Genomic DNA, 27,354 nt, shown 5'->3' on the forward strand with positions numbered 1-27,354 from the left:
GAGATACAAGTTGTTAATTGGTGAGTTTTAGAGGTTTTTATACTGTTATCTTTAGACGGAGCCAGGCTAGCCGTTTCCCCCTTTTTCCAGTCTTTATGCTAAGCTAGGCTAACTGTCTCCTGGCTGTAAGCTCCATACTGAATGTACAAACACGATCTCATCTAACTCTTGGCAAATAAAAGCAAATGAGGAACTTTTGCAAAATGTTAAACTGTTCATTTAAATTATTGAAACTATACAAATTGGCAAAATGATTCATAATTTACACCTATTAATCTTCTCATGTAAGACAACCATCCAGCATATTTCACCCAATGGTTTCAATATTTCTTTAATACTTACACAAGAAAAAAACATCACAGGAATTTTAACAACATGTGCATCAAAAACAAATTCCAGCCCTTAATGCCAGACCATAGTTAACATTGTGGTCAGGTTCTTCTGTAGCTTACTGCTCTGATTTCATATTGCCAACACAAGTCACATTTCAACTGATGCGGAACTGGTGCAACAGGCTGCATGTTTCCCAGCAGGACCTCTCTCTCTCTCAGCTTCCATACTCTAATGAAGATCAGCCTCGGGCCAGGCTTGAGGTTCAAGGTTACATACCTGTGATTTCTCCTCACAAAGAAATCAGCAGCACCCATCTTAGAGAGATAAACAGTACTCAGCTCTGCTTGGATGGAGGCTGACTCACTGGCTCAGTTTGTGGAAATGTCTGCTTTTCCTCGGCCACTGCTTAAGCTCTGTTGTTCTGTGATTTCTAATCTGCAGGAAATTGTGTTGCTGTCTGAAACTGCCAGAAAAGACCTGTCTCATAGTTTGGGAGCAATCGCTTTGAATCAGAAATGTCACGGCCTGTTCACTCTTTCTCACCGGCAATCATGCAGTGTTGTTTTTGTCAGGGAACCGCCATGACTTTGGCACTTCACTACAGACAGGTATTAGCCTTTGTCCTCATTTATCGGATTATACTCTGAATGAATTACAACAACCTCAGCAAATTCAATAATCACTATGGATTTTTTAAATCTATACAATGTCCGGACAATGTTAGAAAACCACAATTGTTTTCTTCCATTTTACCTTAATTGGCCGTAATATCTCTCCCCTCATCAGCTTTCAAAATAACAAGCTGTGAGCTCATTATTGCTTTCGTTGCTGACCCACTAAATATTGTAGTTGTCCGTAAAATGAGTTGCATTTCATTTTCATTCTTTGGTGGTGGAGGCGATACCTATTCCTGTTAATTATTCATGTGTGGGTAATGTGTGCAGCTGTTCTCCTCTCAGACAGAAAGAGGGAGGAGACGATCAAATCTATCTCTAATCCATACATTCAAGTAGAGCAGTGAATGCAGATGCAGCAGTGTCTTCTGATGATGATGTCTTAGGACTGCATTGTTAAAGTCATATATAAAGTGATATATAATATACATTTAATATGCAATTTACAGATCTGGACCACTGATGTTTTGAGCCATGGCTCCAGGGATGGCAGTGTCAGTCCACTTTGGTCCAGAATGAAATATCTTAACAACTAATGCATGGATTGCCATGAAATTATTGTGCAGACATTCATGGTTCCCTCAGGATGAACTGTAATCCCTTTGGTGACCCCAATACTTTCCATTTGCACTATCATCAGGTCAATTTTCTTTCTTAAAGTTTTTTACGTTTGTATTACTAAATACCTGCAAAAACAATAAATAGCTTCCTCCTACAGTCGAAACACATGCATGTTAGGTTAACTGGCGACTCTAAATTGCCCATTGGTTTGAATGTGAATGTAAATGGTTGTTTGTCTCGATGTGTCAGCCCTGCGATTGACTGGCAACCTGTCCAGGGTGTTCATGGCCTCTCACCCAGTGTCAGATGGGATTGGCTCCCGCCCAATCCTGATAATCCCCACCCTGAAGGATTAGCGGTACAGCTGATGGAAGGATGGATGGATGATGCCATTCCCATCACCCTCAGCTGTGCTTTTTGTTACTCCTAATTACCAAATGTAAACATGCAAACACACTAAGCTAACATGCATGTTAGCATGCTGATGTTAGCATTTAGCGCAAAGCACCATTGTCCCTGAGTACAATTTAGCCTACAGACAGCGTGGCTGTAGAGTCTTTTTCTTGTTTTCATCTTGTTCCATGTTTTTTTTTGTTTGGTTTTTTTTTCTGAGTATATGTGAGCGGGGCAGAAAGCTATCATTCATACCATTCATTTTCTCTAAAGCCCTGGTGTGCCTTATGTTCACAGATGGAGAATCTAAAACCACACAGTCATATAGCAGAGAATACGAAGTTAAAACTTTGCCACCTCCCATTTTTTTTCTCCCTTTTCTGAATCACCCACTCTTTTTTTTTTTTATTTGAATCTTATTTTTTGCCTCACTCTCACTCTCCTTTTCGATCTCAACAGGAATACCTGTGTCCACTGAACCAGTTCGTGTAGAGGAGCATGTTGTGACAGCCATGTCTCTGGAGATGGAGAAGACCATCACCAAGCTGATGTACGACTTCCAGAGGAACTCCACCTCTGATGATGACTCTGGATGTGCGCTGGAGGAATACGCCTGGGTTCCCCCTGGACTCAGTCCTGAGCAGGTACACGAGCTCCACAGTCTTCTTTTGCAAGTCACAGATATTCAGCAATGACACCCCTACACTCCTGACACTACCAAGTGATTTATTGGCTAATGCTTATTTTTGTCCGGCACAGCCAGACCACATCGAATTATACCAAATCGGTCAGAGGAAGGAAGTTAATCGAATGCTAAAGTATTTGTGGCGTTTTCTGAATAATCCTGAGATAGAAAATTCACTGATCTGAAAACAAGACAATGGAACATTATTGTTTTTAAATTCCCCTTCATGGTGTTTTAGTCTCTTTGGGTTGGGAGTGGGAGGAGGGGGTGGGGGGTGCCATACAAATCACTGAGACATAGCTGTCAGGCGTGTCATGGAAGACTAATTGTGAGGACATTTTTCAGCTGTCAGTGTTGAAGCTAACACTGTGTAGGAACTGAGTTCACAGTCAGACAGACTGAGAACCTGAATCATGAAAAGGAACCACACGCTGATTAGCTGATTGCTGTCTGAAGAACAGATGTGGAGCAATAATCAAATTAAGATTAAATGTCTGAATCACTCTGTTATATGAGTTCAAAATATGACATTGCGTATTAATCAACTTATTATATATTCAAATGTATGAGGTTATGTTTATCCAGGAAGAAGAAAAAAGCTTTTCCCTTGACCACCATTAAGTATATTATTACTTATTTCTAAAAATAAACATGATACATTTTACATAACTTTTATATATTGTCATTTTCCCTTTAATGGTGCTTTTGGAATACTAAGTCTAAACTTGTTTTGCATTTTAGTGTATCCTTGCAAGTCTAAACCCAGAGGAACGGAAGTAATTTGAGTCACTAAATGTTTGGATGAGTCTAATTGAAAATGGGTGGAATTGTGTTTATGTGTGCAGGTTTCAAAATTCCCTGTCTGTACTCATTTGCAGTTTAAATGCCTTTTAACTGCATGCCTGACCAAGCTAATGCAATCAACTGTGCACATCCAGATGAAGATACTTCCTCATCATTTTTATTTTTGTCCGTTGCTATCGTCAGTTCTGACATGAGATAATAAACATGGTTCTGTTCGGCTATATTGGGTATAAACACTTCTGTCTTTATTTAGTAAGAGCAGCACTCTAATGCAATGGGCCTCCTAGGGCTGTGTTAACAGATGACAGCCTGGGCTGATAACAGTCATTTTCACTAGTCAAGCCATCTTGACAGGATGCTGAAAGAGGCTGCAGCTTCTCTCATCCAACAGGAGGTGCAGGCAATTGTAGCCGCCTCTTGCTTTTTTAATTCACTTGAATGTAATGATTTTTTCAGCCTGTCACTTCTGGGTTCTCCCCGCACAGTGGCATTAATGTGACACAAATTTTATAAGAAAATAATTATTTCAGGAAGTACGGTTTGAGCTGTCAGAACTGTAAAAGTTTTGACGGCATTTGCTGTGACAATAAAGTTAATCCGTGTGAGGACAGACTTGTAATGACAAAATGCTCCTAACTGTGGAGCACCCGACTGAACCGTCTACTACTGTCCATCTCTGAGTCAGTGTCCAGCAGACAATAACTGTGTTCATAATCACTGGTGGAATGTAACTAAGTACATTTACTCAAGTACTGAAATTAATGAAATACTGGACTTTTTACTCCACGGTATTCAGGTGACAGCTTCAGATACTTTACATATTCAGATTTTGGCATACAAAACATATGTAGAGATTTTTAAAATGACACTTTGTTATAAATTAAATGAATCAACAGTTGATACAATTAAACAATAAAGGATTAGCCGATAGACTGAAAGTATTTATTATTATTATTATTGTTATTGTTATCATTATTATCATCTAATATCATCTAAAGGTCCCAGCTTCTCAGATGTGAGGATTAACTGTTCGTCCTTTTTCTTTAAAACTAAAAATATAGAAGCTCGGACTGTTGACAAAACAAACATTGTGAAGATGTCGCTTTGGTCTCTGGGTAACTGTGATGGGCACTTACAAACCAACCAATCACGCTACTAATTGATGACGAAAATAATCATTAGTTGCTACGAATGTAAAATGCAACTTAAACATTAATACATAATAATGACAATCTAATGATGTAGTATATAACAGAGACAGAGGACATATTTCTTGCTTTTACTTTTGATCCTTTAAGTACTGTTTCATTTTGGACTTTTTGCTTTTGCTTAAGTAGGATTTTGAAAGCAGGACTTTTACTTGAAACAACAAAACAACACTATTTTTTACAAAGTGCTATTAGTACTTTTACTCAAATACAGGATCTAAATAATGTTGTTCATAATAGATAATCTAAATAATGTTGCAACAGAACACAATCTTCACTGTCAAAAACTATAGTATCTGGTATCCATTGAGTTATTTCAAGAACTTGGAGAGACAGAGCTTCCCATAAGTTTAGAGTCAATTAATCAATTAGCCGATTAATTTTATATCAGGTGGCAAAAATACCAAACATTTGCTTGTTCTTCTTCTTTGATAAGAAATTGAATACCTTTGGATATCGGACTGTTGTTCTGACAAAAGAAGCAACATGAAGATGTCATAATGGGCTCTAAGAAAAATGTGCATTCTTCCCCAGAACAGAAACAATGAATTGATTAATTGAGTAAATACTCAGTTAATATTAATTGATCATGAAAATCATCATGTTACTTTTCCAATGTCCAAGCTCAAAAGAGATAAGAACTGTTAAGCAAAGTATTATATTTAAAGGGTTTTTTGCAGCCTGACAGACAACAGAGAAAATGCAGTGTGAGAGTGACTATTCTGCGATATTGGCATTTGTCCTTTAGGTTACCTATATTCTTCTCCTTCCAGTTTGAAGAAAAGTCCCTCACCTCGAATGACCATGACTTGCAAAACTGGCACAAGACCCAGTGTCACCCTCCACAGCGTAGAACAAAACATGTGGGTGTGTTACAGAGAATCTGAGGGGCAGCGCTCAGAGACACGCTCCCTTCACCTCTCACTCTCCTCCTCTCAACAACTTCAGCAAAATAGATCTTTACACTGCACTGAACACAGCACCACTTTGTGTCAAAGGCTGTTTTGCTGAAAATCTGAGGAAAGTGACACAATTGCTTTCCGTTCTTTGAGTGTTTACTTCTCGAACACCAATCAAGGTTCTCTCCATTTCACCCTATTTCATATGCAAATACAAAAGGGGATTGAGGCCACGGATACCGAGCCTTACTGCATCACGAATTCTAATTGCGGTAACCAGTATGGGTAACTGAAATTTCCTTTAAGCAACGAGAATATTAGCTGTTGAAAATTTAAAGAAGCTGATGCTGTTTAAGGTTGTGTCTGCTGCCGCAGCAGCAGCAGCAGCACAGAGCTCATTGTGCCGCACACTTTCAATTCCAGACACTGATTTGCAAGGGCAGTGATGGTGGAGGGCACGGAGACCATGATAAATTCATTTGAAAGTAATTTCAGATTCATTTAGGTGGGTTTGTCCCCATGAATTAATGAAATAAATCAGATTATGTAAATTTGCCTACTTTTTACCCAGCATAATGGACACATAGTGACTCAGATGCCACTGAGTGAGTCAGCTTTTATATTAAAAGCTGCTATTATCAGTGTTTTTATATTAACAACAGACCATGCGATAATTTGTATGGCTTTGCTTTTGGTGATGAACCCACAGAGACTTAAAGTGTCCAGAAACACAACTCCAAAATATCTGCTGAATGTGGTAACTGGCAATTGTTTGTTAACAAGTCGCCATATCAACATTATGATGTCATACTATGTCAGTAGCTGGGTTTCCGTTGCAGTTTTGTGCAAAATAGAAGCGATTTTTTGAGAAAGGTCAACAAAAAATTGTGACTGGTCTTAAGTCATCGAGTTATGGTGTGTGTGAATAAAGCAGGGTTTTTTCCTCTCATGATATCATTCCAACTAAACGTGACGACAGGTTTCCAGCAATCTGCCTCTCGGTTGGAACTGGCTCCCTGGGGCCTCATACGGCAGGTGCCGTGACTTGAATGCAAAAAAAAAAAAAGTGTTTCCATTTCAATTTTGAGAAATACTGTTTTGTTTAATAATTTGAAAAACCACCTCATAGAAGCGTTCTGATATTTGGGTTTTTTCGGAATTGATGTTTCCATTATTTGTTTTTAAGTTATTAAATAAGCAAATTGCACATTAAGCAGGTTAATGGAAACGCACCTAGTGTTGTTCGTAGCTTGTTTCCCCTTCCCATAAGTGGCCAAACAATCTGTGAGTGCAGGTTTAATGTCTGAATATTGTAAATCTAAGGCTATGGCATGTTTGATGTCTGCTTATTTCAGGTGCATCAGTATTATAACTCCTTACCAGAAGAGAAGGTCCCCTACATAAACAGCCCTGGAGAGAAATATCGCATCAAACAACTGCTTCATCAGTTGCCACCGCATGACAATGAGGTACAAGTTTCTATCACTCATTTATACATGAACTCTTTATCATTTTTATAATAACCTCCAGTTGTTTGGAAGGGATTCTAGTTTTCATGATGATGAACTTTGATTTTCAGGTGCGTTACTGTAATGCACTGGATGAGGAGGAGAAACGAGAGCTTAAGCTCTTCAGCAACCAAAGGAAGAAAGACAATTTGGGCAGAGGCAACGTCCGACCTTTCCCCCTCACCATCAATGGAGCCATCTGTGATAAGGTAAGCCCTTCAGCTAGCCCCACTGAAGATATCAATGGTGAACCTAACAACCTTTAAAGGTTCCTCCCATCTACAGATGAAGGATTTTCATTTTTTTTTTTCATTTTTCTGTTCTATCTGAATAATTCAGCCCATTTTTAGTTTATGTTCTCAGTTTTCCTTGCCTTGGCTTCTTTTTGATTTTCCATCAGATATATGAAACAGAGTAGACGTAGAAAACATTTCAATCTTGAAGAGTTATTTCAAGTACCATCTCCTAACCCACCCTCTCCAAAGCTTAGTTTATATTCATCTTTTTCTGTGCCTGTTTTCCCACCCCTACTTTATCCCTTTCCTTTCCTTTAATTTCCTTTTCTCTCCTCTCCTCCTTTTATTGCCTTTAATTGTCTCCTCTCCTCTCCTTTAATTTCCTTTTCTCTCCTGTCCTCTCTTTATATTGGCCTTGCTTTTGTTTCCTTTCCTGTTGTTTCCTTTCATTTATTTTCCTCTCCTCTCCTCTCCTCTCCTCCAGTGTGGTGGTCAGATAAACGGAGGGGACATTGTGGTTTTTGCTGCGAGGGCAGGTCATGGAAAATGCTGGCACCCTCATTGCTTTGTCTGCAGCATGTGTGAGGAGCTGTTGGTAGATCTCATCTACTTCTACCAGGATGGCAAGATCTACTGTGGCCGGCACCACGCCGAGAGGCTGAAACCCCGCTGCTGTGCCTGTGATGAGGTGCGCCTGTCTGGGCCTGGAGCCCTTCAGGGTTGGAAATGCCTGAATGGTTCATAGCTCAGACTTGGATGTGGATGAAATTGGCCTGGAGAGAGAACATGTCTCAGTGTTCTTGCCATGCCTCAGAAAGTCTACTTGATTTCTAACCATAATGTGTGGCAAGCAGGCCTGAGAGAACAATAATAACTCTGGCCACAGTGCTCTGCACTAATTGAAGTCTAGTAAGGTTTGTTTACTTCAAATACAATAAAATGTAGTAGTTCAAATGATTTATCTATACAAATAGTTTCAGTTTCCTTAATTCATAAATAGTTCTGTGTGACTGATATCACACTCTTATCTCATGTGACGCCAAGACTTCAGCCAGCTGGTGATGTTAAAGGGTTGTGAGGTAGAGAGGTTTTCTATGAAAACAATCATTTTGGATATATTTGAAATTTGATGCAACTCAGAGATTACGTAAAAGACATTCACAAAGGATGTATAGATCAGCAGAGTCATTTGGTGAATTAGAAACCCAGTTTTTTTTTCTTTGGATGATGTATTTTAGAATAGTGGTCCCCGCCCTGTAGTGACATCTTGGTGGAGTTACAAGTAAAAGTCCTGCATTCAAAATCCTGCTTAGTATAAGTACATAAGTATTATCAGCAAAGTGTAGTTGAGGTATCAAAAGTAAAAGTACTCATTATATGGTAGAATGTTTCCTGTGAGTGATATATTATTATATATTACATTATTAATAACCAATAATCTATTTAGTTTTAACAACTTTATACAGTAACACTCAGTGGTTTTGTCCAGTGCATCTCAAACTAGGGCTGAGCCCCCTCTTTAAAAGGTCACAAGATAAATGGTAAATGTTGTGAGAAGATTAACAGGGTGAAGAAGAAGAAAATACTGTCCTGCTACACAAAATAATATTTATTTGTCAGATTTTTCTCTAATCTTATCCAAATAAACAAGAATAAGAGGGGGAAAGTCAATCTTCAGGGGAAATGCGAACAACTCACTGACATATGCATCATATGGGGTCATAGGACAAAAAGATAGAGAACCATTGTCTTAGAGTTAAAAATGATGGGCCATGGATGGAGCCCTGGGGTATCCCAGACATCAAGAGCAGCATAAAAGTCATCTTTTCCATTAGGTGTAGAACTACTTTAACACCATTTAAAATTCATGGCTCATTTTACATTAATTCATGACCTCTATTCAACCTAATGCGATCTCTGTGTAGAATATCTCTGCTGATGAATGTAATGTCTGGGTCATGCAGATAATCTTCGCTGATGAATGCACTGAGGCAGAGGGCAGGCACTGGCACATGAAGCACTTCTGTTGCTATGAGTGTGAGACCACCCTCGGCGGCCAGCGCTACATCATGAAGGACGGACGACCACACTGCTGCAACTGTTTTGAGTCCCTTTACGCAGAGTACTGTGACGCATGTGGAGAACACATAGGTAAAACAAATGGATGTGTTTATCTTACACTCAAGTAACATGACAGAAAACCTCTAACAGCATTTTATTGTGTGGGTGTTATCAGCTCTGTGTGCCACAGCTGTGAAGAGGTGGAGTCAGTGCAGTGAGATGTGGATGGTTATTATCATCCCAAGCTCCAGTAACAGTGTAAGAGTTTGTTTCAGAGGATGCTTCCATGTTGTATCCAGATGGGAGCCGTGAAAGATGATTACTTCCCCTAGCTGGGGAGCAGAGCTGTGTAAATGTATCCATGCTATCTTACAAATCGAGTGATCCTGTATAGGCATAGAATCACAAATGTTTTCCTTTATCAGAAATATAGGCTCTGTTGTTAAATTTTTTTCCCACTCCATTTCAGCACTAAGAGGCAAATGAGCTTAACCTACTGGCTAATAGCTAAAATCAGACTGTGGGCTGTGTTCATTAGCAGCAAAGACTTTGTGGAATATTATTTCTACAGTGGTATTAGAGATAGCTGCCATCACATTAGCATTTTTATGCAGTTAGAGCTAGACCCCCTACTGTATTCTCTAATAAAATTGTCTCTGGTATGTTATGTGCCAAAATCATGTTTTTCCATCTTACAAAAGGCATTGACCAAGGCCAGATGACTTATGATGGGCAGCACTGGCACGCAACTGAGGAATGTTTTTGCTGTGCCCGTTGCAAGCGCTCTCTGCTGGGCCGCCCTTTCCTGCCAAAGCAGGGGCAGATTTTCTGCTCACGGTCCTGCAGCGCTGGACAGGTAAGAGGACCAACAATACAGCTAGAATTTAAATAAAAGGACATCTTTTTTAACCATCTACTTACAGATTATTCTATATTTGTACATATTAGCAGTTAGACAGTTGCAAAAATCTTTTTTATTTGAATCAATCAGGATCCAGACGAGTCCGACTCCTCAGACTCAGCCTTCCAAAGCGCCCGCTCCCGTGAATCCCGCCACAGCACCAAGATTGGGAAAAAGGAGCGTAGGAATGCAGAGCAGGAGCGGCGGAGTGCTGAGGCCCGCCAATCCGCTCCTCCACCCATGCCTGACCGTCTGTCTGCTGAAATTGATCCCCTGTCTGTTCAGATGGACCGTTTAAGCCTCTCATCTAGCCAGACTCCAAGCAGGACACCTAACCGCACACCCAGTCGCACTCCGAGCCGTGCCCCGAGCCTTAACCAGGTGTGGATGAGCCGGGATGAGCCCTATGTCCCTGCTGCCTATGAGGGCCCCCAGCGGGAAGCCTCCCCTACCCCGGCAGCTATACATTTGCTGGGTCAGTGTAACCCCAGGCAGGGCTACAATCCCAACGCAAACGCTCATCCTCCAGCCCAGAATCCTGCCAATCCAGCAAAGAGGCCTGATTCCTGGGGAAAGGAACAAGGCAATGCCAAGAGAACCCCTATGGCTGTTCTTAGGGGCCACTCCTTTAATGAAAACTGGATCCACCACAACCAGGAAGAGTTCAGGCCCAACAAGCTGCGCACCCAGATGAGCTTCAATGAGATGTCCAGCCAGAACCAAGGCTTCTCTGACAAGAGGAGCATCAGCCTGCACGGATTCCAGAGAGACGGCAGGCCCCCGCTGACCAGGAGGAACCCCATCAATGCCATGAGCTTCAATGAGCCCCTCACTCCTCTAGAACAGACCCCTCGTGGATCCATCGACTCCCTCACTATGTCCAACGCTACAGGTAAAGTGATTTGAATAATATAGTGTCATACAATATGATATGATGGCAAATAATCTGAAAATGTGACATGAGATTTGTGGTTTTGACAGGAAACTCTCTGGATGGGGTCAGTAAGCGTCAGGAGCATTTGTCTAGGTTCTCCATGCCCGACCTGAGTAAGGACTCAGGTGTGAATGTGTCTGAGAAGAGCAACATGGGCACCCTCAGCTCCTCTGTCCAGTTCCACAGCACAGAGTCTCTGTCCTCTTCTCGTCCCTACAACAACAACATGTACACTCCACTCAGAGTGGGCTACCCACTGCAGTACTGGGATGTCCCGCAGCCGCTTGGTTTTGATGGCAAAGGTCGTGTCGGGGTAATGGGCAGTAGTGGAAACCTGCGAATGGCTCCCATGAGTGACAGAATGCCCCGCCGACGCATCAACGGGCAGGAACCTGTGTCACAGCAACAGCAGGTACAACCAAGACGCCGCAAACACCATCGTGGAAACCACGGTAACGGGCAGCACCGCAGTGGCCGCCACCACAAACGCTCTCGTCGTTCCCGCTCAGATAACGCCCTGCACTTGGTGGCAGACCGGCCAGCTCAAATGGTGGAGCTGCCCTACCGCCGCGTTCAGGAGGATTACGATCGCTTCCCCTCCGGCCATGCTGCCCGGGAGTTGTTTGGTCTGGAGCCAGGCGGGTGTAGGCAGCCGCCCCACCGACCCTGCCCCCGCACCACCTCTGATCTCACCCTTCAGAATGCTGGCTGGCAACCCGTGGGGCTGGGTGGGCCATGCTGGGGCGATGGGTACATGGAGGCTGCTGACCCCTGGTGCTCCAGCTGCTCCTCTTCCTCCGAGTCAGAGGCAGATGAAGGTTATTTCCTGGGTGAACCAATCCCTCGACCTGTGCAGCTGTGCTACATCAACAACGAGGAGCTGCGCCATCGCTACAGCCCTTCAGGGATGGGCGGCCATCACGGACCTCTGCATGGACCGATTCATGGCCAGCTGCACACTCGCCAGAGGAGGAAGAGCAAAAACTGCATAATTTCCTAGATATAGAGAAAAGAGATGGTGAGGGATGAGCAGGAGAGTGAAAGAGATGACAGAGAGAGAGGTAAGGAGACAGTTAAAGCAACAGAGAGGAGGAACAAAGGGAGTGGGAAGGTGAGAGTGAGACAGTTGACAGTGAGAGTGAGAGCGAAGAGTGTTTGTGTATGAATTTGTGTGTGTGTGTGTGTGTGTGTGTGTGTTGGGGGTGAAGAGCGAAAAAGGCCTATTTTTTGTGCTTGTGAACTTACACAACTCTACACCACGTAGTGTTTGTGCACACCTACACAGAATGATCTAATCATAAGAGGAAGTACTGGCTGGCTTACACAACAGAAATATTTACAATGATGGAGATCGACTCTGCTGACGGTACCAGGAAGCACTGATGAATCTGATCGCTAAATATACTGTGGTCAGGGTAAATATCATGATGTGTGTGCGTGTCTGTGCGTGTGTCCATGTTACAGAGGGATTGAACAATTCCTTTGCAGTTTGAAAAGGGAAGTTCACACTGGTCAAACTGCAGTGATCTGACTGTTCATGTCGCAGCTCAGTGACCCAAGCCCTGAGCAGTAAAACTTATTCTATGTGGACAAACCAGAAATCGTGTTGGGATAGTGAAAGCTACGTGCTAGATTCCAAGCTATGTCATTGTTTACCTCAGTGGAATCCAAATGCTGCTGGAATATAGTGTTGGCTCGCTAGCCCTGTTATCACTTTGTACAAATAGTCTGTTGAACCTTGTGCTCTACATAGCCAGCTCTCATGCTTTACCAAGGACAGAGCGCCGGACAGCCTCTGCTCCTTGATCATTCAGGCACAGTAACGTCAGGTATGGTCCCGTTTTCTCTTCTGCAACATGCTTTGTTTTTTGAGAGTTACCTATAGATGATTAAGAATAGTAATAATAAATATAATGCTAACAATAACAATAATAATGCAAATAATAATTATAATAATATTAAAGAATAATACCTGTTAAATGTATATATAGTAATAAACTTAATAAAGTAATGGATGTAGTACTGTAAATGTTCTGTACATATGGTCTTAAATATTTATATATTTTGTAACTAAAGAATCATTATTTGTATAACATGATGTAGAGATAGGGAGACTTGCATGTTAATTTGTTGTTGTTGTCTCATACTGAAAATAAAGTGTACTTCAATGAACAACCAGGAAGTTGTATCTATAAGTTGTATTGGGTTCTCTGGTTGGTCATGACTGACCTCTGATCTGATCTGATCAGCTTACACATTAGCACTGTGCCAGTCAGATCCATACTGCATACTATTTCTAAGCAGGTTTTGACTATGTTGTATGTTCACACTTGGAAAGGGACGGAATAAAGCAGACATTTTGAGAAGTCATAGCTAGAAAAGCACTGGGGAGACAAATTTTGTTAACGATGGCTCAGTTCCTATCAAGCCTCCCAGTAAGTCGATGCCGGAGAGCCAGCACATACAAGTTTTTAGTTTGATCTCAGTTTCAACTTTTCCTGACATGACATGACAAAATATCTACTGTGGAAAAGGTCTATACTGTCATCAATGCACTGGAGAAATGGAGGAGCTGCTCAAAGGTGCAAAAAAGTACTAAAAAAATGTCATGAGTTTGGCAGGTACTTAGATACCAGAAACCAGATCAAATTTTGACCAAGTGCTGAAGCTGCAGGAATCATAAAGGAACTGCCAACATCAGTAGGTTTCATCTTCTGGGAACTATGGATATCTGTACCAATATCATGACAATCCATCCAATAGTTGTTGAGCTAATTCAGTTTGGACCAAAGTGGTGGACTGACCAGTGGTCAGAGTGGTATTATTATGTCTCAAGCCAGACTTTTATTGTCTTTACTGGACTGTTACTGATATCGATAACAGAAAAAAACTGTTAATGATATATCATTTGATATTTGTGTCTTCCTATAAGTACAAATATTTTTATGCAGATACCTTAACTGATTTAAAGGTCAACTCCAGTGAGTCAGTGCATCACTTCCATAAAGATTGAGAAAGCAAAAAGGTGAAAATCAAAGCAGCAGAAGCCAAAACATAGTCCAGCTTTTTGTTCTTAGTTTGAATCAAGCTTCAAAAATACTAGGTCTTACAAATCCCAAAATGCAGCTGGAGAGCATCTTTCATTAGACCCTCTATGCCTGGTAAACACCCATCTTCTCTCATCACTTTGCAGTAGGGTTGTGCAGATGGACGATGATATCTGTGAATGATCAGCTGATTGCTCATGCCTTTGCAAAGGTCAAGGCCATATTTCACTTGTTTTCCCATTAATAAGGTAACTCATAATTTGTAGTATTAAATTAATACTAAATTTTATGTGCCTGACACAGTTTAGCGTGTACAACCACATATAACCGAAGATTGCAATGAGCGCCCACACACAAACACACACACACACACACACACCACACACACACACACACACACACACACACACTCCGATCAGCTGATTGTAATGAAGCTGCTTGTTGTGTGTAGGAGCTGCTGTGATTTAAGAGCGGGGGATATCGACAGACAGACATAACACGTCATTTACTTCAGTTTCTTATCCTGCTGCTTTTCATGGCTGTAAATAAAATGATCTTCTGGAGTCAACGTGGGAGAGAGGCAGCGAAACGGGACACACCAGGGTCACGGGAAGATGTTTTAAGTTGGGGGTGCTGTAGTGGGAGGAGCATTTTTGCAAATACATGTTGGAGCTCATTTTGTAAAAATTCATATTCGGTGTCTCTCCATACAAATACAACAGAGGCCTACAACAATGCAACTACAACAGAGACCAAACTGAGGACAACAACAGCAACAACAACAACAACGTCTATAAAACACAAACACAATAATGCCATGGCTCAGCAATACACAAGTCCAAAAGCTCATTGCGCACAGCACACAAGAACATATCTAAACATGCACGTTTTTTCAGCACATGTATATCATAGTGACGTTAAAATGTATTGACAACGGACTATTTAACTGCTCGGCGGCAGCTTGTTATAAACCAAATATCTTACCTTGAGCTGCAGACAATTTGCTCCAGTAGTTACAATAATCCAAAGGTGGCCTTGCGCTCGGGCGTTGGGTATGGATGGGGCATGGATGTCCAATGAGTTCAAAATGTCACTGTGGACATGCATCAAGGAGAGATGAGTCGGTCTCTCCTGGGCCATGGTGTTGCTTAGCCATGTTTTCAAATAGGCAAGGTGGAGAAGGTCCGCTCAGATGAGGCCACGGAGATGTGCGGGCCCAGACGAGTATTGCACCACGTGTAGTGTGACCCCTGATGGTGATCCCCATGCTTCCCAGGAATGTGATGGATCTGAACAGTATTTCCAAAACGTTTGCTTGTTCCCAAACAGCGTTGATCGGCACATCACGTAAAGCAGCATGCATTTGTATTGGGACAGTGTTTTAACTCAGATCTCTCGTGCTCTTTTTTTTCGATTGCTTTATGCAATTTTGAAGAGCCGACCTTCACAAAGGGGTTGTCAGCCCTGATACTGTCTTCATCAATCCGTTCTTTTCCCACTTCATGCAAGCAAAACACACAATCTGATCACTCCCCGCCACGTAATGAAGGCACTTTCATTTAGCAAACCAAGCTGGTGTAAATGTGCGGCTTAAAGTTGCTTTTTGCCTCCGTCTCTGACACTAAGGTAAACACCTACCATAGAGTTGACATGTCCCGCCCTACTCTGCCTCTGATTGGCTCGTGACCATTGCCTTTGTTGGTTGGATGGGTTGAGGAGTGAGAATGGTTTGGGTTTAGTTAAGAATAAGTCCTTCTGACGCAGAGTAGCACTGGTCATGTCAGCACTATAAAAATGATCCTCTCGCCACTAGGGGGGGCTGCAGGTACTTCCATTTGGTCCCTCCTCTTTCTCTCTGGTTCATAGGGTAACATGACCCCCACCCCCCAGCCCCCCATTTTTTTAATTTATTATTTTTATTATTTTCTCTCTAAGTGATGAAATAAAATATCTACAGCTCAAATAATCAGATGGAGACAAACACCCTCCAGAGCCACAGAAATCGGTGGAGTGCCCCTTTGAGAACTGCGACCCAGATCAATGCCAAATTTTACTGCTGAAAAATAAACTTGTCAGTCTGGTGTGTTACTAAATAACCCCAATCATATCTTTGGCATTTCTTCTGCTGCAAGTTCTTGTTATTTATCAGCTGACATTTACAGTGATATCGATATTTCTATGATAAGCCAATATCTGCCATGCTAGCAAACAACCTCACCCTACAGATTCATAACCCCAACACAACAATGTGTGGCCTCCTCACCTACTGACCCATTAATGTATTTCATGTCTAACCCTTTATCCTTAAATAAATCATATATAATCATAGATACACATATAAAAAAAAAATTCAGCCACATGATGTTTAATATATGAATAATATGCTGTTAACAAAATTAAATTATTAAAAAGGAAGTGATAATAAATTTGGCTCGTCAGTCAGATTTTAGACATCTTCATAGGGACACTTAAAGCAATACAAACAGTGTATTTTTCATCATCACGTTATCAAAATTAGAATCAGTATGAAACCTTCAAATCACAGTTTCCTTTTCATTTTTCACCAGTGTTGCTCAGTGCTAAGCATGAGCCAAAGCACAGAGCGGGACTTTGTCCAGGCAGCAGACAAGAATGTGCAAACTTATTACAAATGAAAACACAAATACAGCATCCAATCACCTGAAATAAAAATGCTCAAAGGACAGGCAGCAGCATGTGTCTGATTAGTGCACCAGCTCTCTGGAGTCATAGTCCTCTATAAATTTCTCCATGGCTTCCACACAGCGCTTGCCGATGTCTCTGAGGTTCTCCTGCAGCGAGGACTGGATGGGATGCTCCAGGGACGGATCCTTTGCTATGAGCATCTTTGTCACGAGGCCAAACATTTCACACTCCTGATAGTACACCTGTAAAACACAAACACACACACACGGCTTTAGGGCAAATGTCCAGGAGAAGGAACAAGGCATGACAGGAAGCAGGAGAACAGAAAAAACCAAAGAGAAAGTGGGGGTGAGGGAGGGAAAGGAAGAGAGCGCAACAAATGAGTCGAGAAGCCTTTTCAGGCGTTTCCAATTACCACTGAATGGATCAACAATCTGCAGAAACACTTGCATGCAGACTGTTCACAAGTATTGTGTGTGTGCCTGTATGCAGAGTTTTGTGGACATTTTTTGCATCAGCTAATTGTTGCCAGACTGCTTTTTCTTGCAATGCCTCTATAACCCTGCAACCATGGAGATATGAAAAGCAAGAGGCCATCTTTTCTGTCAAGTGGGTGGAAACACACGCCACAGACACTCTCGCACAAACACAGCCGATGAGCAGAGCCTCATGTGATGTCTGTCACATTGAAGACAGCATTAACGCACGTGTTACAGACTCTTGTGATGCAGGTGAGCGGAGATAAACAGCCTCACTTCAAGTTTTTTTTTTCTCAATTACATAAATAAAAGAATAACACCATCAATCATGTCAAACAATGAATAAGACCTACTTTGTCAGCATCGGCAAAGTGAAGACAACAATGACAGTCAGGATGCCGCAGGCTCAGCTTTTCAATATTAATGTTTAGACGACAGGAAACAAATCTTTTTTTTTCCTTGTCTTATGTCTACCAGCACTTTCTAAGATCTTTCCTCTGCCACTCTTTCTCTAATCCCAGCTACTCTTATCTCCCCTCGTCCTCTATCTTTTTATAACTACCCCTTCTCCCCAGGTGTGTGTGTGTGTGCTTGTGTAATGAAACCTCTCCACCTCATCTATCTCTCTCCTCTTCTGTTGGATGGCTCTGTCTCGTGCCGCCGTCTGGCTCGCAGTTAAAGGGAGTTCCCCGTCTCTGCCTTGTTCCCTCTCTTTGCTTTTGGTCCCCCTGTGATCTCTCTCCCTGCTTTGGTTCCTGTCGTTCTGACAAACCTGTGAAAAAGAAAAAAGAAAACGAGGCAGGAGTTGGACTGTAGAAATCACACAGTTGGCCAAAAACATGAGTGCAAACACTGATGATGACTGAGCTGCTAATGACCAGAAGATGAAAGGAGTGAAGAGTCGAGTAAAGTTCCACGTCAGCTTGTAACACTGAGGCTAGTGAATTCAGAATTTGTAAAAAAAAAAAAAAAAAAGTACAACAAAAGGGAAACTGGTACCACTTCCCAATAAATACAAGGGTTTCATAAAAAAAAAGAATTAATTAATGGTTTAGAGTTTAGTAATAAGTAACTAATAGGAACAACATCTGGGTTGCCAGGCTGTGAAAAGCATAACCCATGATCTGCCCATTACTGCAGATGATGGCCGGAGCAGAGACTGACAGGACCGGTAAAAACTTTAAAGGTCCCATATTTTACACTTACTTACACTATATTTGATTTGAAATATAAGAAGATATATTTGTGGTTTTAAGAACCAAAAAACATCTCAATGTAGTTTTACATCGCCTCTCTCAGGCTTATCTCTGGAGCTCTGGTAACAACAGGTCGGTGAGCCAATCAGAAGAGAGGAGACTGTTTTGTGAGCGATTAAATAAAAATATAGTAGATTTCGGTTAAACACTCAGAGAGAGAAATTTCCTGCAAGGTTGGATGGTGGGTCCAGCTGGGCGGGGCTTGTAACATGGCTGACAGCAGTGACTGCTTTGTTGCGACATCACAAAGTTAAAGAGATCCTGTCGGCTCGTTTTAAGGCTCAGTTTCTGAATACAGGCTGTGTGCTTTTCTCTGTGGACTGAGGCTTTGATACTTTTGCAGTATTAATATAGAACCAAGACCTGCTTTATAATCAAACAACACATGGAAATCTCACTTTATACAACATGAGACCTTTAAAACCTTTATGGATGTGTTGACGGTACACTGGCCAACAGCGCACTTGACACTGACCCACTGCTGCAGCAGCCAATTGGTATTTGTCCCAGTAGTCGTGATGGCGAGTCCAACTATTCTCTCTACTAGGGAGAAGTTGAAAGGCATGAAGACGGATGTGGAGTTTGCTCTGTTTCTGCTTGACAGGTGGGTAACATTAGGTTTGCCATTGGTTAGTTATCAAGCAGGTACTGGTGTCACATTTGTGTGTTCGATGTCGTGAAATTGCTATAACCAACATATGCTGTTGATGCGATGTTAGCTATAGTAGCAGGAGAGCTGTGAGTGTCGCTGTCTGCTGGCTACGGGAAACCATCTCATCCTCTCTGCATGTTAGCTTTGCAGCAGCATCTGTAGCAATGGTTTACTGTCTCGATGTTTGCTCTGCATCACGTTATTTATCCGTACAACATACAAAAGGTTTTATAGCGACAGAGACCTAAAAACACAAGTCAAGTATGTCCATGAATTTGGGTGGCGGAGCTTCTGAGGGAAGGAGTGTATTTCTTTTCCTTTCGAGTCCAAATATCAACAGTCTTTCTCCAGCACTGCTTACTCTACCTGTAATTAGTCCTTGTAATAAAACACCTGTTAATCACAGATCTGCACCTTTAGGCAGCGCATAAAATCAACGGCTACTAACACAGCGCTGGTTAAAATATTGATTGTGGAAAAACAGCCAGCAGTTCTTAGATTTCTCCTCGTCTCTTCACTTTGACTTCACTGCAGCAGTGACCAGCAGTGATTCATCATGTGCTGCTCAGCTCCTCGCTGTGTTTAGGTCAGCCAAGGTATGTGATCATTTGATTTCAGCCTTTTTTTGCAGCACTTGGGCAGTTAAGTCAATCTCTGCTCTGAATTAATGTGATAAACACACAAAAACACCATATACATGGATATATAAATGTTACTCTGGAGTAATTAATGCGAACATTGTTAAGCAACAGAAAAATAATGGGGAACTATTTTGATCATTTATTAAATACATTTTCAAGCAGTTCCACCAAACATCCTGTTGTTCCAGTTTCTGTAATTGTTAATTGAATATCTTAGGGGTTTGGACTGTTGGTTGAGCAAAACAAGACATTTCAAAATGTCACTTTCAACTTGAGAAAAATTGGATTAGGGCTTTTTCAGTATTTCCTGGCATTAAACGATCAGCAGCTTAACTGACAAGGAAAATAACTGTTGGTTGAAGCCCTTATTTCTACAATGTTATGTTGTACTGCACCTGACAGAAAATGCCGCTACATAACGATTGCTGTCATTATTAGTTAATTATTTTCTTAATTAATCTTTTGGGCTATAAAACATCAGAAAACTGAAAAGTACCCATCACAATATTCTACATCACAAGGTGAGGTCCAGAAATGTCTTGTTTTGTCTGACCAACAGCCCAAAACTCTCAAAAATTCAACTTTATGAAGTAAATCATAAAGTAAACTATAAAGTAAGCAGTGGATCTCACATTTGCGAACCCAGAACTATCTAAATTTTTGCTTGGTGAATGGCTGAAATGATTAATCGATTTCAAAATAGCTGCTGATTAATTGCCTTTTGATTAGCTGACTAATAGTTGCAGCTCTGATTCACACTCACACACAAAGACTAGCATTTCATTCCAATCACTGTCGTCTTTGAATGTTTTTCATTTCATGTTCTCTCCACATTCAGACGGTGCTGCCTACACCACGCTGATAGTTTGGAGGAAAGCACAGTACTATGTCATTTTAAAGGAATGGATGGAGCACTATATTTTTCCACATTTCTTAACAAAATGGAAAAGCAGAGCAGGTGTTCGGCTTGTGAACTTACGGTGAACTGCATGTCCTTGTCTCTGCTGGAGGTGGACCTGGGTAAGAAAGGTCTAGTAGCTGGAAAACAGACAAACCACAAGGTCAACACAACAGCACAAGAGACTGTGTGTGTACTCTAAAAATGATTGATACATGTTATAACGGTCTTTTTTCTCTCTAAGTCTCTACAGCATCTATAGGGGTATCTTAAGGTCACCGTTTCTGTTTAAAGCCTCCTAAACATTCTCTCTTTCTCTTCAGCATCCCACTAGGAAGAATTTTCTTTTTTTTTTTTAAGTATCATGATTTAAAATCAATATACTTTAAGCAGAATCTGCTGACATTTGGGAAATCTGCCTTTCCAATGTTGGACTGCAGTATACCTATGTGAAGCAATGGCTTTGTTATGGCTCATTATATACTGCTGGCTGGTCTCTCTCCCTCTCTCTCTCTCTCACTCTCATATACACACAAATCAGCGATGAGTCACCATCATCGCACCATCACTCAGGCACACACACATACAAAAAAAAAAAAAAAACCTGTTCCACACTCACACATACACAAACACACACCTCCACAGTGCTGCAGTGTGCGCACAGATACAGTGCCTGAGTGCAAGAGAAGATAAAAACATACAGCTCGGTTGTCAAAAAACAACATATACCATACACCGCTTCATACCAGCGAAAGATCAACAAAAGTCTGAAACACGGACTCTAGGATTAGGGTTAAAACCAAGGAAACGTAATCAGATTTGAAGCCCCTCCTGTTCACTTCTACACTCTTCCCACTTGCAACTGATGAGGTCATTCTCAGGTGTATAATAAATCTACCTGTAACTAACTAAATCCCACAGTTGACATGAGACAAATTGAGGCATACACTGTATAATAGCTCGACTACTATCAGTTCACTGGTGACATAATCCAAGTATTGAGTCCAGGAAAAGCTTCTTAGTGATCAGCATTATGTAACATTGGTTTGTTGCTACCAGAGTGCGAATACCTACCAACCAACAGATACCACGATGAGCAAATGCCCTCCAAATATTTGTAATGCAAAGTGCTCCACAAAAAATGTGTGTGAGGTCCTCTGCTTGCTTATACTGCTACCCAGTGGTTATTTAATAAAGTGCAAGAAGATATTGTTAAGCTTGTAGAGTACATTATGTAAATATACTGTATATGTATGTCTAAATATGTTAATATATACAGGAGGTGGAGACAGTAACATTCACAGTTTGTAAGGTTTACAATTAACCACTGTTGTAGGGACGCGTAAGAGCGATATGTGTTTTTTCAGGCTGTGGTTTGTGATGGCGTTGTACTGAACTGTACTATAGTGTACAAGCGCCTCTGTTATTGTCTCTAATCACTGTTTATGTATGTGAGGCAGCACGGGCGTGTTCTTGTGATTCACACATTCAGCATGTATGCAGTGTTGCATATTGAAACGCTGAAAATAAACTCCTTGCAACTCACAGTCTATATGCCCAAAAGTATGTTGACGCCCAAACGTTACACCCATATCTGATGGCTGAACATCTCATTCCAAAACCATTTTCCATTTTGGAACCTCGCTGCAGGAATTTGCTCCCACTCAGCCACAAATAAGCTAAATCATTTGAATCACTTTTACTTTACATTTCTGTGTGCAGGTAAGACTGTTGTACGGTTTCTCTTTGATGTGCGACTCAAGCTGCTTTCAGAGCTTGTATTTTTTTGAATGTGAAATGTGCTACTTCTGATAGTCCTGTACCAAAGGTAATGCAAAATAATACAGTATTTTCACAGTGCTATTATAGTTTGGCTAGACATGGAGAAATTGTTGGCTTGTAACAGTTCTAACATTGTTGTCTGTGCCGCCACATCCAGCACAGAAGAATAAAGAAAAGGATAAAATTACAGCAAATTACTTTGAAATGTATTTTCTTTCCTTTATGCTCAGGCCTTTGCTACAATGGTTTGATAAGAGTCAGCTGTACCTTGGCTAGGCTTAGAGAAAAGAACAGCACCAAGCACCTTTACAGATATTCTGCTCTCTGGTCTTTCATCACTCTTTTGTTTTGACCTTTTGTTTGACGATAGGTCACTGGGACCAAAGGTGGCATTTGGACTCACCCATATTTAGAAACATTAACCTGCTTATTGGTTACATAACAGCAAAAACAAGGACTTCAGTCTTTCTGACCTTTTTGATGAAGTTGGTCTAAAAAATGACTTTCAGTTTGCCTAACAGTGCCTTGTTCATGTACCTATAGTTACGTCAACAAATGTGTACCTATGGCATCCCCTGGAATAAACCCCTGTCTCTTCATCACTTACTGTGCAAACTTTGTCTGCAGTCTGTGTAAAAAATTACGACAAATTAAATAAAGCTGTGGGTTCTGTTGCTGTTAAAAGATCATGTTTGTATAACAGGCAGAGAGTATGGAATAATGTTGCCATGGCATCCTGCAATTATGGTAATCAATTCCTGCAGTATAAGTTAATTAAAAAAATGTAAATAACACCAAGAAAAAAAAATGCCAGCTAACAATTACTCAAATATCTTCTGCAGTTTTTCACTCTGCTATTTGATCAGGTATAAACACTTTGAATTTCCAACATGGTCGGTCAACAGGCGATACGATCCAGTTGTGACGGGGTGTGTGGACACAGTGAGCACAAAGAATGGCAGAGGTCATCAACAGGCAAAGGTGTTGACTGGGGGCTCAGTGCAGGCTAATCACATTCTTCTACACCAAACACAGACAACCACTTCATTATTTGTGCTCAGGGGCGAGCTGAAACAGGAAGGGGTTTTCCTCGAAACGTTGGCACAAAGTTGGAAACACACTCTTGTCTAAAATATCACTGTAGGCTAAAGATCTTTTATTAATGGGAACTGAGGAGCATGGTCCAAAGAACTGCCACAGAGCACTAGTGTTTTTCCACCGCATGGTACAGACTCAACTCAGCTCGACTCTCCTCAACTCTACTCATATTTGGCACCAGGTACTTCTTTTTCCACTGCAGACAGCCCCCCCTCAATGCTGCAGTGTTACTATAGCAATGACAAAGCTACCCCGCCATCATCTTCAACACGACACACACATGAACAATGGAGGATATGGAACGTCTGCACCTCCTCCTTTGACTACAGTGTGGTTTTGCAGGTTATTGTACTAAAAGAATAGAACAATAACTAACAGAAATGTAACAGGCCACAGTGAGCATGAGCAGTGTAGAGTCGCTTGTCTGTTCAAAGATGGCGGGTTTGTTAAGAACGTACCATTGCGCACAATGATCACACAGTTGTGATGATTCTCTCTGACCAATCAGTAGTCTGCACTCTGCACCTTTTGGTATCGCCTCAGCTCACTTGGAACATCTGCAGAGGTGATACCATAAAAAGTACCAGGTACCAGGCACTGTCCACAACTTTTGCTTGATGGAAAACCAAAATTGGCGAGTTGAGATGGTATCATGTAGCGGAAAATGGCTACAAAAGTACTTTTTGACATATAGTGGACATTTTGTCAGCGTCTCAAAGCACCTAATTTACTATGAAACTGTTCAAATGAGATGAAGTGTGTGTGTATAGTCATTGTTTTCACAGACTTTTGCTGCAGACATTGAACTTACCGTTGTTTTGTTTTGGGGGTGAGTTTCCATCAGCGCCCTCTCTCCGCTCATACCGCTCCTTCTCCTTCTCCTTCTCCCATTCCCTCTCCTTCAGTGCAATGCGGGGAAGTTTAGGATGGAAGTGATCTCTCCGGTCTAAATAAGCCCGGGGGTTGAAGTGGTGGTACCTCTGGTTGCCAAAGCCAGGTTTGTGGAATGGATGGTCATCCCTTGGAAAACTGCATCATCAACAGAGAGGAGAATCTTTCAGAGCAGCCACAGGTCAACCTCAGTGTTATCATCAATACTTTGCAGGTGACTCAGTAAAAAAGTTGAGTGTTGCTGTTATGTGGAAAACAAACTAGAAAGTGCTCCTTGTTTTCGACCCGTCTGCCTCACCGAGGTCTGTAGAATCGCCCTCCAAACTTTGGTTTGTAAGAACTGGACTGCCACGCCCTCGGCCTGGAAGGGCTTCGCACTCTTCTGATCGGCCTCTTCTCGTCCTGAGTAGACATTGGTTAAAACAATTTATGGCCCTGTGGTACTTTACAAAGACAGAAGATCAATTGTACAATTTAAAAAGGTCATTTTGAGGGGCGACATTTGAGAACAGGATGTACCTGAGGGGGAGCCAATGAGCTGTCAGTGGGCCTCTTGTCAACAGACTCATCACTGCATTCCCTGTGTCGCAACATGGAGCCCTGGAGAGAGAAATAGCACCATGTTAATCACAGTTAATATAGTGTCACAGTACAGGTGGCAGATGATTATTGATTGATTATTATTAGAACGGAAATAAAAAATTGATTTAACTAGGAAAATGATCGGCATCTATTCTAATGTTTGATTAAGTGTGTTGGTCATTTTCTAAAGCATAAATGCAAAACATTCCCTAGTTCCAGCTTTTCAGAGGTGAGAATTTGCGGCTTTGTCTTATATAATAAAGACCTGAATATCTTTTTGCTTTTTAACTGTTGAATAGATAAAAGCAATCTGAAGATGTCAGCTTAGGTTATGTGAAGTTCTGAAGGGCATTTTTCACTATTTTCTGGCGCTGTACAGAGTAAAGAATAATCTATTAATCAAAAAAAAAAAAGACATAGATATGACACAAATAATGCTGAAACACTGACGATTCAGATTTCTTGGAACTTCTTGATGATTTTAGTGCTAATAAATAGCAGCTCTCAAACTGTAAATTCAAGCCTTAAATATAATGTTAGATCAAAGATTGGAAACCCAGGAAGTCTAATCTACATCTATTTTCATATCAGCAGCGTAATATATTTGAACACGAGACACTTCAAAGATAACATAGAGTGATACACGTTTCTAAAAATAGCCAACAACGTACTTTTCAATATGCAGTGTCTTGTGTGTGAAACTATGTATGAAATAAAATGTGTTATTACAACTCAGTCTCAAAAGTGTTCAAAAGTATGGAGCACCACCAACCAGTACTTTTATTTTAGTGTGTGATACTTAGTACCCTCGATACTTTAGTGCCCTCGTGTGTTTAAAATCCAATGTGGATTTACGTTAATATTCCGTTATATATTTGTAGCTTAACATTTATATGAAATCAGTGCAGTTGTTGTTGGTATCCTGTCCAGGTGTTTTCTCAGTGATTCAGCTCTCTCTCTCTTTCTCTCTCTCTCTCTATATATATATATATATATACATATATATACATACATACAAAAGATTACTAGATCTATTAGTCAGCAGCTGGAGGAGGCAGGTTCACATGCTCCTCGCACATGAAGCGTCTGTGGAGGCTGTCACTTCTTACTCTTCAGGTGCACTATAATGATTTTACCTTGCTTTGCGGTGTGTCCTGCGGTCGCGCATGATCCATGTCTTCCTGTTTGCAGCGTTGTTTGTTGTCTATGAATGACACGCTGACTTTATTTCTCTCGACTCCAACAGACCAGGAAGTGCGTCTTAACGCTTAAATGAAATACATATAGAAAGTGAAACTTTGCATTTCTGTCCCCGTGTTTATTACCTCACAGCCTACACTGTGCCCACAGTTTGAAAACGTTGACCTTGTAGTTACAAATCTCACGTTGTTGACAACTAACCTGCGTTTTCTCAGAGTTGAAGCGCAGGGGGAAAACGCAACATGTTTTTACTTCCTTTTTCTGCAGCCGCCCAATCAGGTTCAGACCGTGGTCATAAAGACTTATCAAAACTTTTCTCCAGAAAACACGCAGGCGCAGTCCATCATACCTGCTTACACCTTTGTTTTATAGTCAGGCTGCATTACTGACTCACTGTAGTTTTACCAAACGATGGCGCACTTCAACAAAAGTTGGGAGAGGAGCTGGGTGAGATCTGAAGATTTTCAAACTGCACAGAGACCAAAATATAAGTATAAAATAAAAATGATGCTGTTGCATAAAACATAATGGCGATGCTTTCTGAGAATTGTATATATATATATATATATATATGTGTGTGTGTGTGTATAGACTGGAAAGTATTTGACCAATGAAAATATGATTTAGACTTTGTGGTAACTGAGTCTCTCTAATGTAATCCTACACTACACACTTTCAACAGAAGAGTAGTTGCTGTTTCTAAAAATAATCAACCTCAAACAGTCTATCAGAATACAGTCCCTTCCGAATTAAATCGTGGCGAAATTATTATCAGTATTATTATTCAGTTTCTTCCAGGACATCCTCGAGGACCTATGATGGTCCTTAGACACCAGTTTGTAAACTTCTGCCTCTGTGTTGCAATAAACTGTACGTCCATGTTCTACAATGTAGTTTTGTACAAATATGAGTCAAATATGAAAATGTATATGTACTTTCATTGTTGGATCAAGATATGTGTGCTCAC

General features: G+C 41.1%; 2 protein-coding genes across 3 annotated transcripts in view; one reads left to right on the forward strand and one right to left on the reverse strand.

Moving 5' to 3' along the window:
• Positions 1 to 13,375, forward strand: part of LOC130175512 (prickle-like protein 2) — a 37,719-nt gene extending 24,344 nt beyond the window's left edge. The window contains exons 2-9 of the mRNA XM_056386045.1: positions 2,421 to 2,605; positions 6,913 to 7,026; positions 7,137 to 7,274; positions 7,786 to 7,989; positions 9,266 to 9,452; positions 10,064 to 10,218; positions 10,354 to 11,155; positions 11,245 to 13,375. Of these exons, the coding sequence (XP_056242020.1) occupies positions 2,474 to 2,605; positions 6,913 to 7,026; positions 7,137 to 7,274; positions 7,786 to 7,989; positions 9,266 to 9,452; positions 10,064 to 10,218; positions 10,354 to 11,155; positions 11,245 to 12,197 (2,685 nt within the window). The 5' untranslated portion in view covers positions 2,421 to 2,473 and the 3' untranslated portion in view covers positions 12,198 to 13,375. The remainder of the gene's footprint in view (positions 1 to 2,420; positions 2,606 to 6,912; positions 7,027 to 7,136; positions 7,275 to 7,785; positions 7,990 to 9,265; positions 9,453 to 10,063; positions 10,219 to 10,353; positions 11,156 to 11,244) is intronic.
• A 3,218-nt stretch (positions 13,376 to 16,593) lies between these two features.
• LOC130174254 (serine/arginine repetitive matrix protein 5) lies at positions 16,594 to 26,734 on the reverse strand. 2 transcript variants are annotated; one of them, XM_056383923.1, is made up of 8 exons: positions 26,589 to 26,734; positions 26,324 to 26,454; positions 25,125 to 25,205; positions 24,904 to 25,007; positions 24,526 to 24,743; positions 20,916 to 20,974; positions 18,001 to 18,159; positions 16,594 to 17,150 (listed from the first exon to the last, which is right to left on the reverse strand). In XM_056383923.1, exons 2-8 carry the CDS (start codon positions 26,360 to 26,362, stop codon positions 16,968 to 16,970), a joined length of 843 nt encoding a protein of 280 aa, XP_056239898.1. In that variant the 5' UTR covers positions 26,363 to 26,454; positions 26,589 to 26,734; the 3' UTR covers positions 16,594 to 16,967. The 2 variants fall into 2 exon arrangements, with proteins under 2 accessions (XP_056239898.1, XP_056239897.1); XM_056383922.1 differs by having other exon boundaries at positions 26,324 to 26,672.
• Between the last annotated feature and the right edge of the window lie 620 nt (positions 26,735 to 27,354).

Source organism: Seriola aureovittata, chromosome 9, assembly GCF_021018895.1.
Source record: "Seriola aureovittata isolate HTS-2021-v1 ecotype China chromosome 9, ASM2101889v1, whole genome shotgun sequence".
Classification (NCBI taxonomy): Eukaryota; Metazoa; Chordata; class Actinopteri; order Carangiformes; family Carangidae; genus Seriola; species Seriola aureovittata.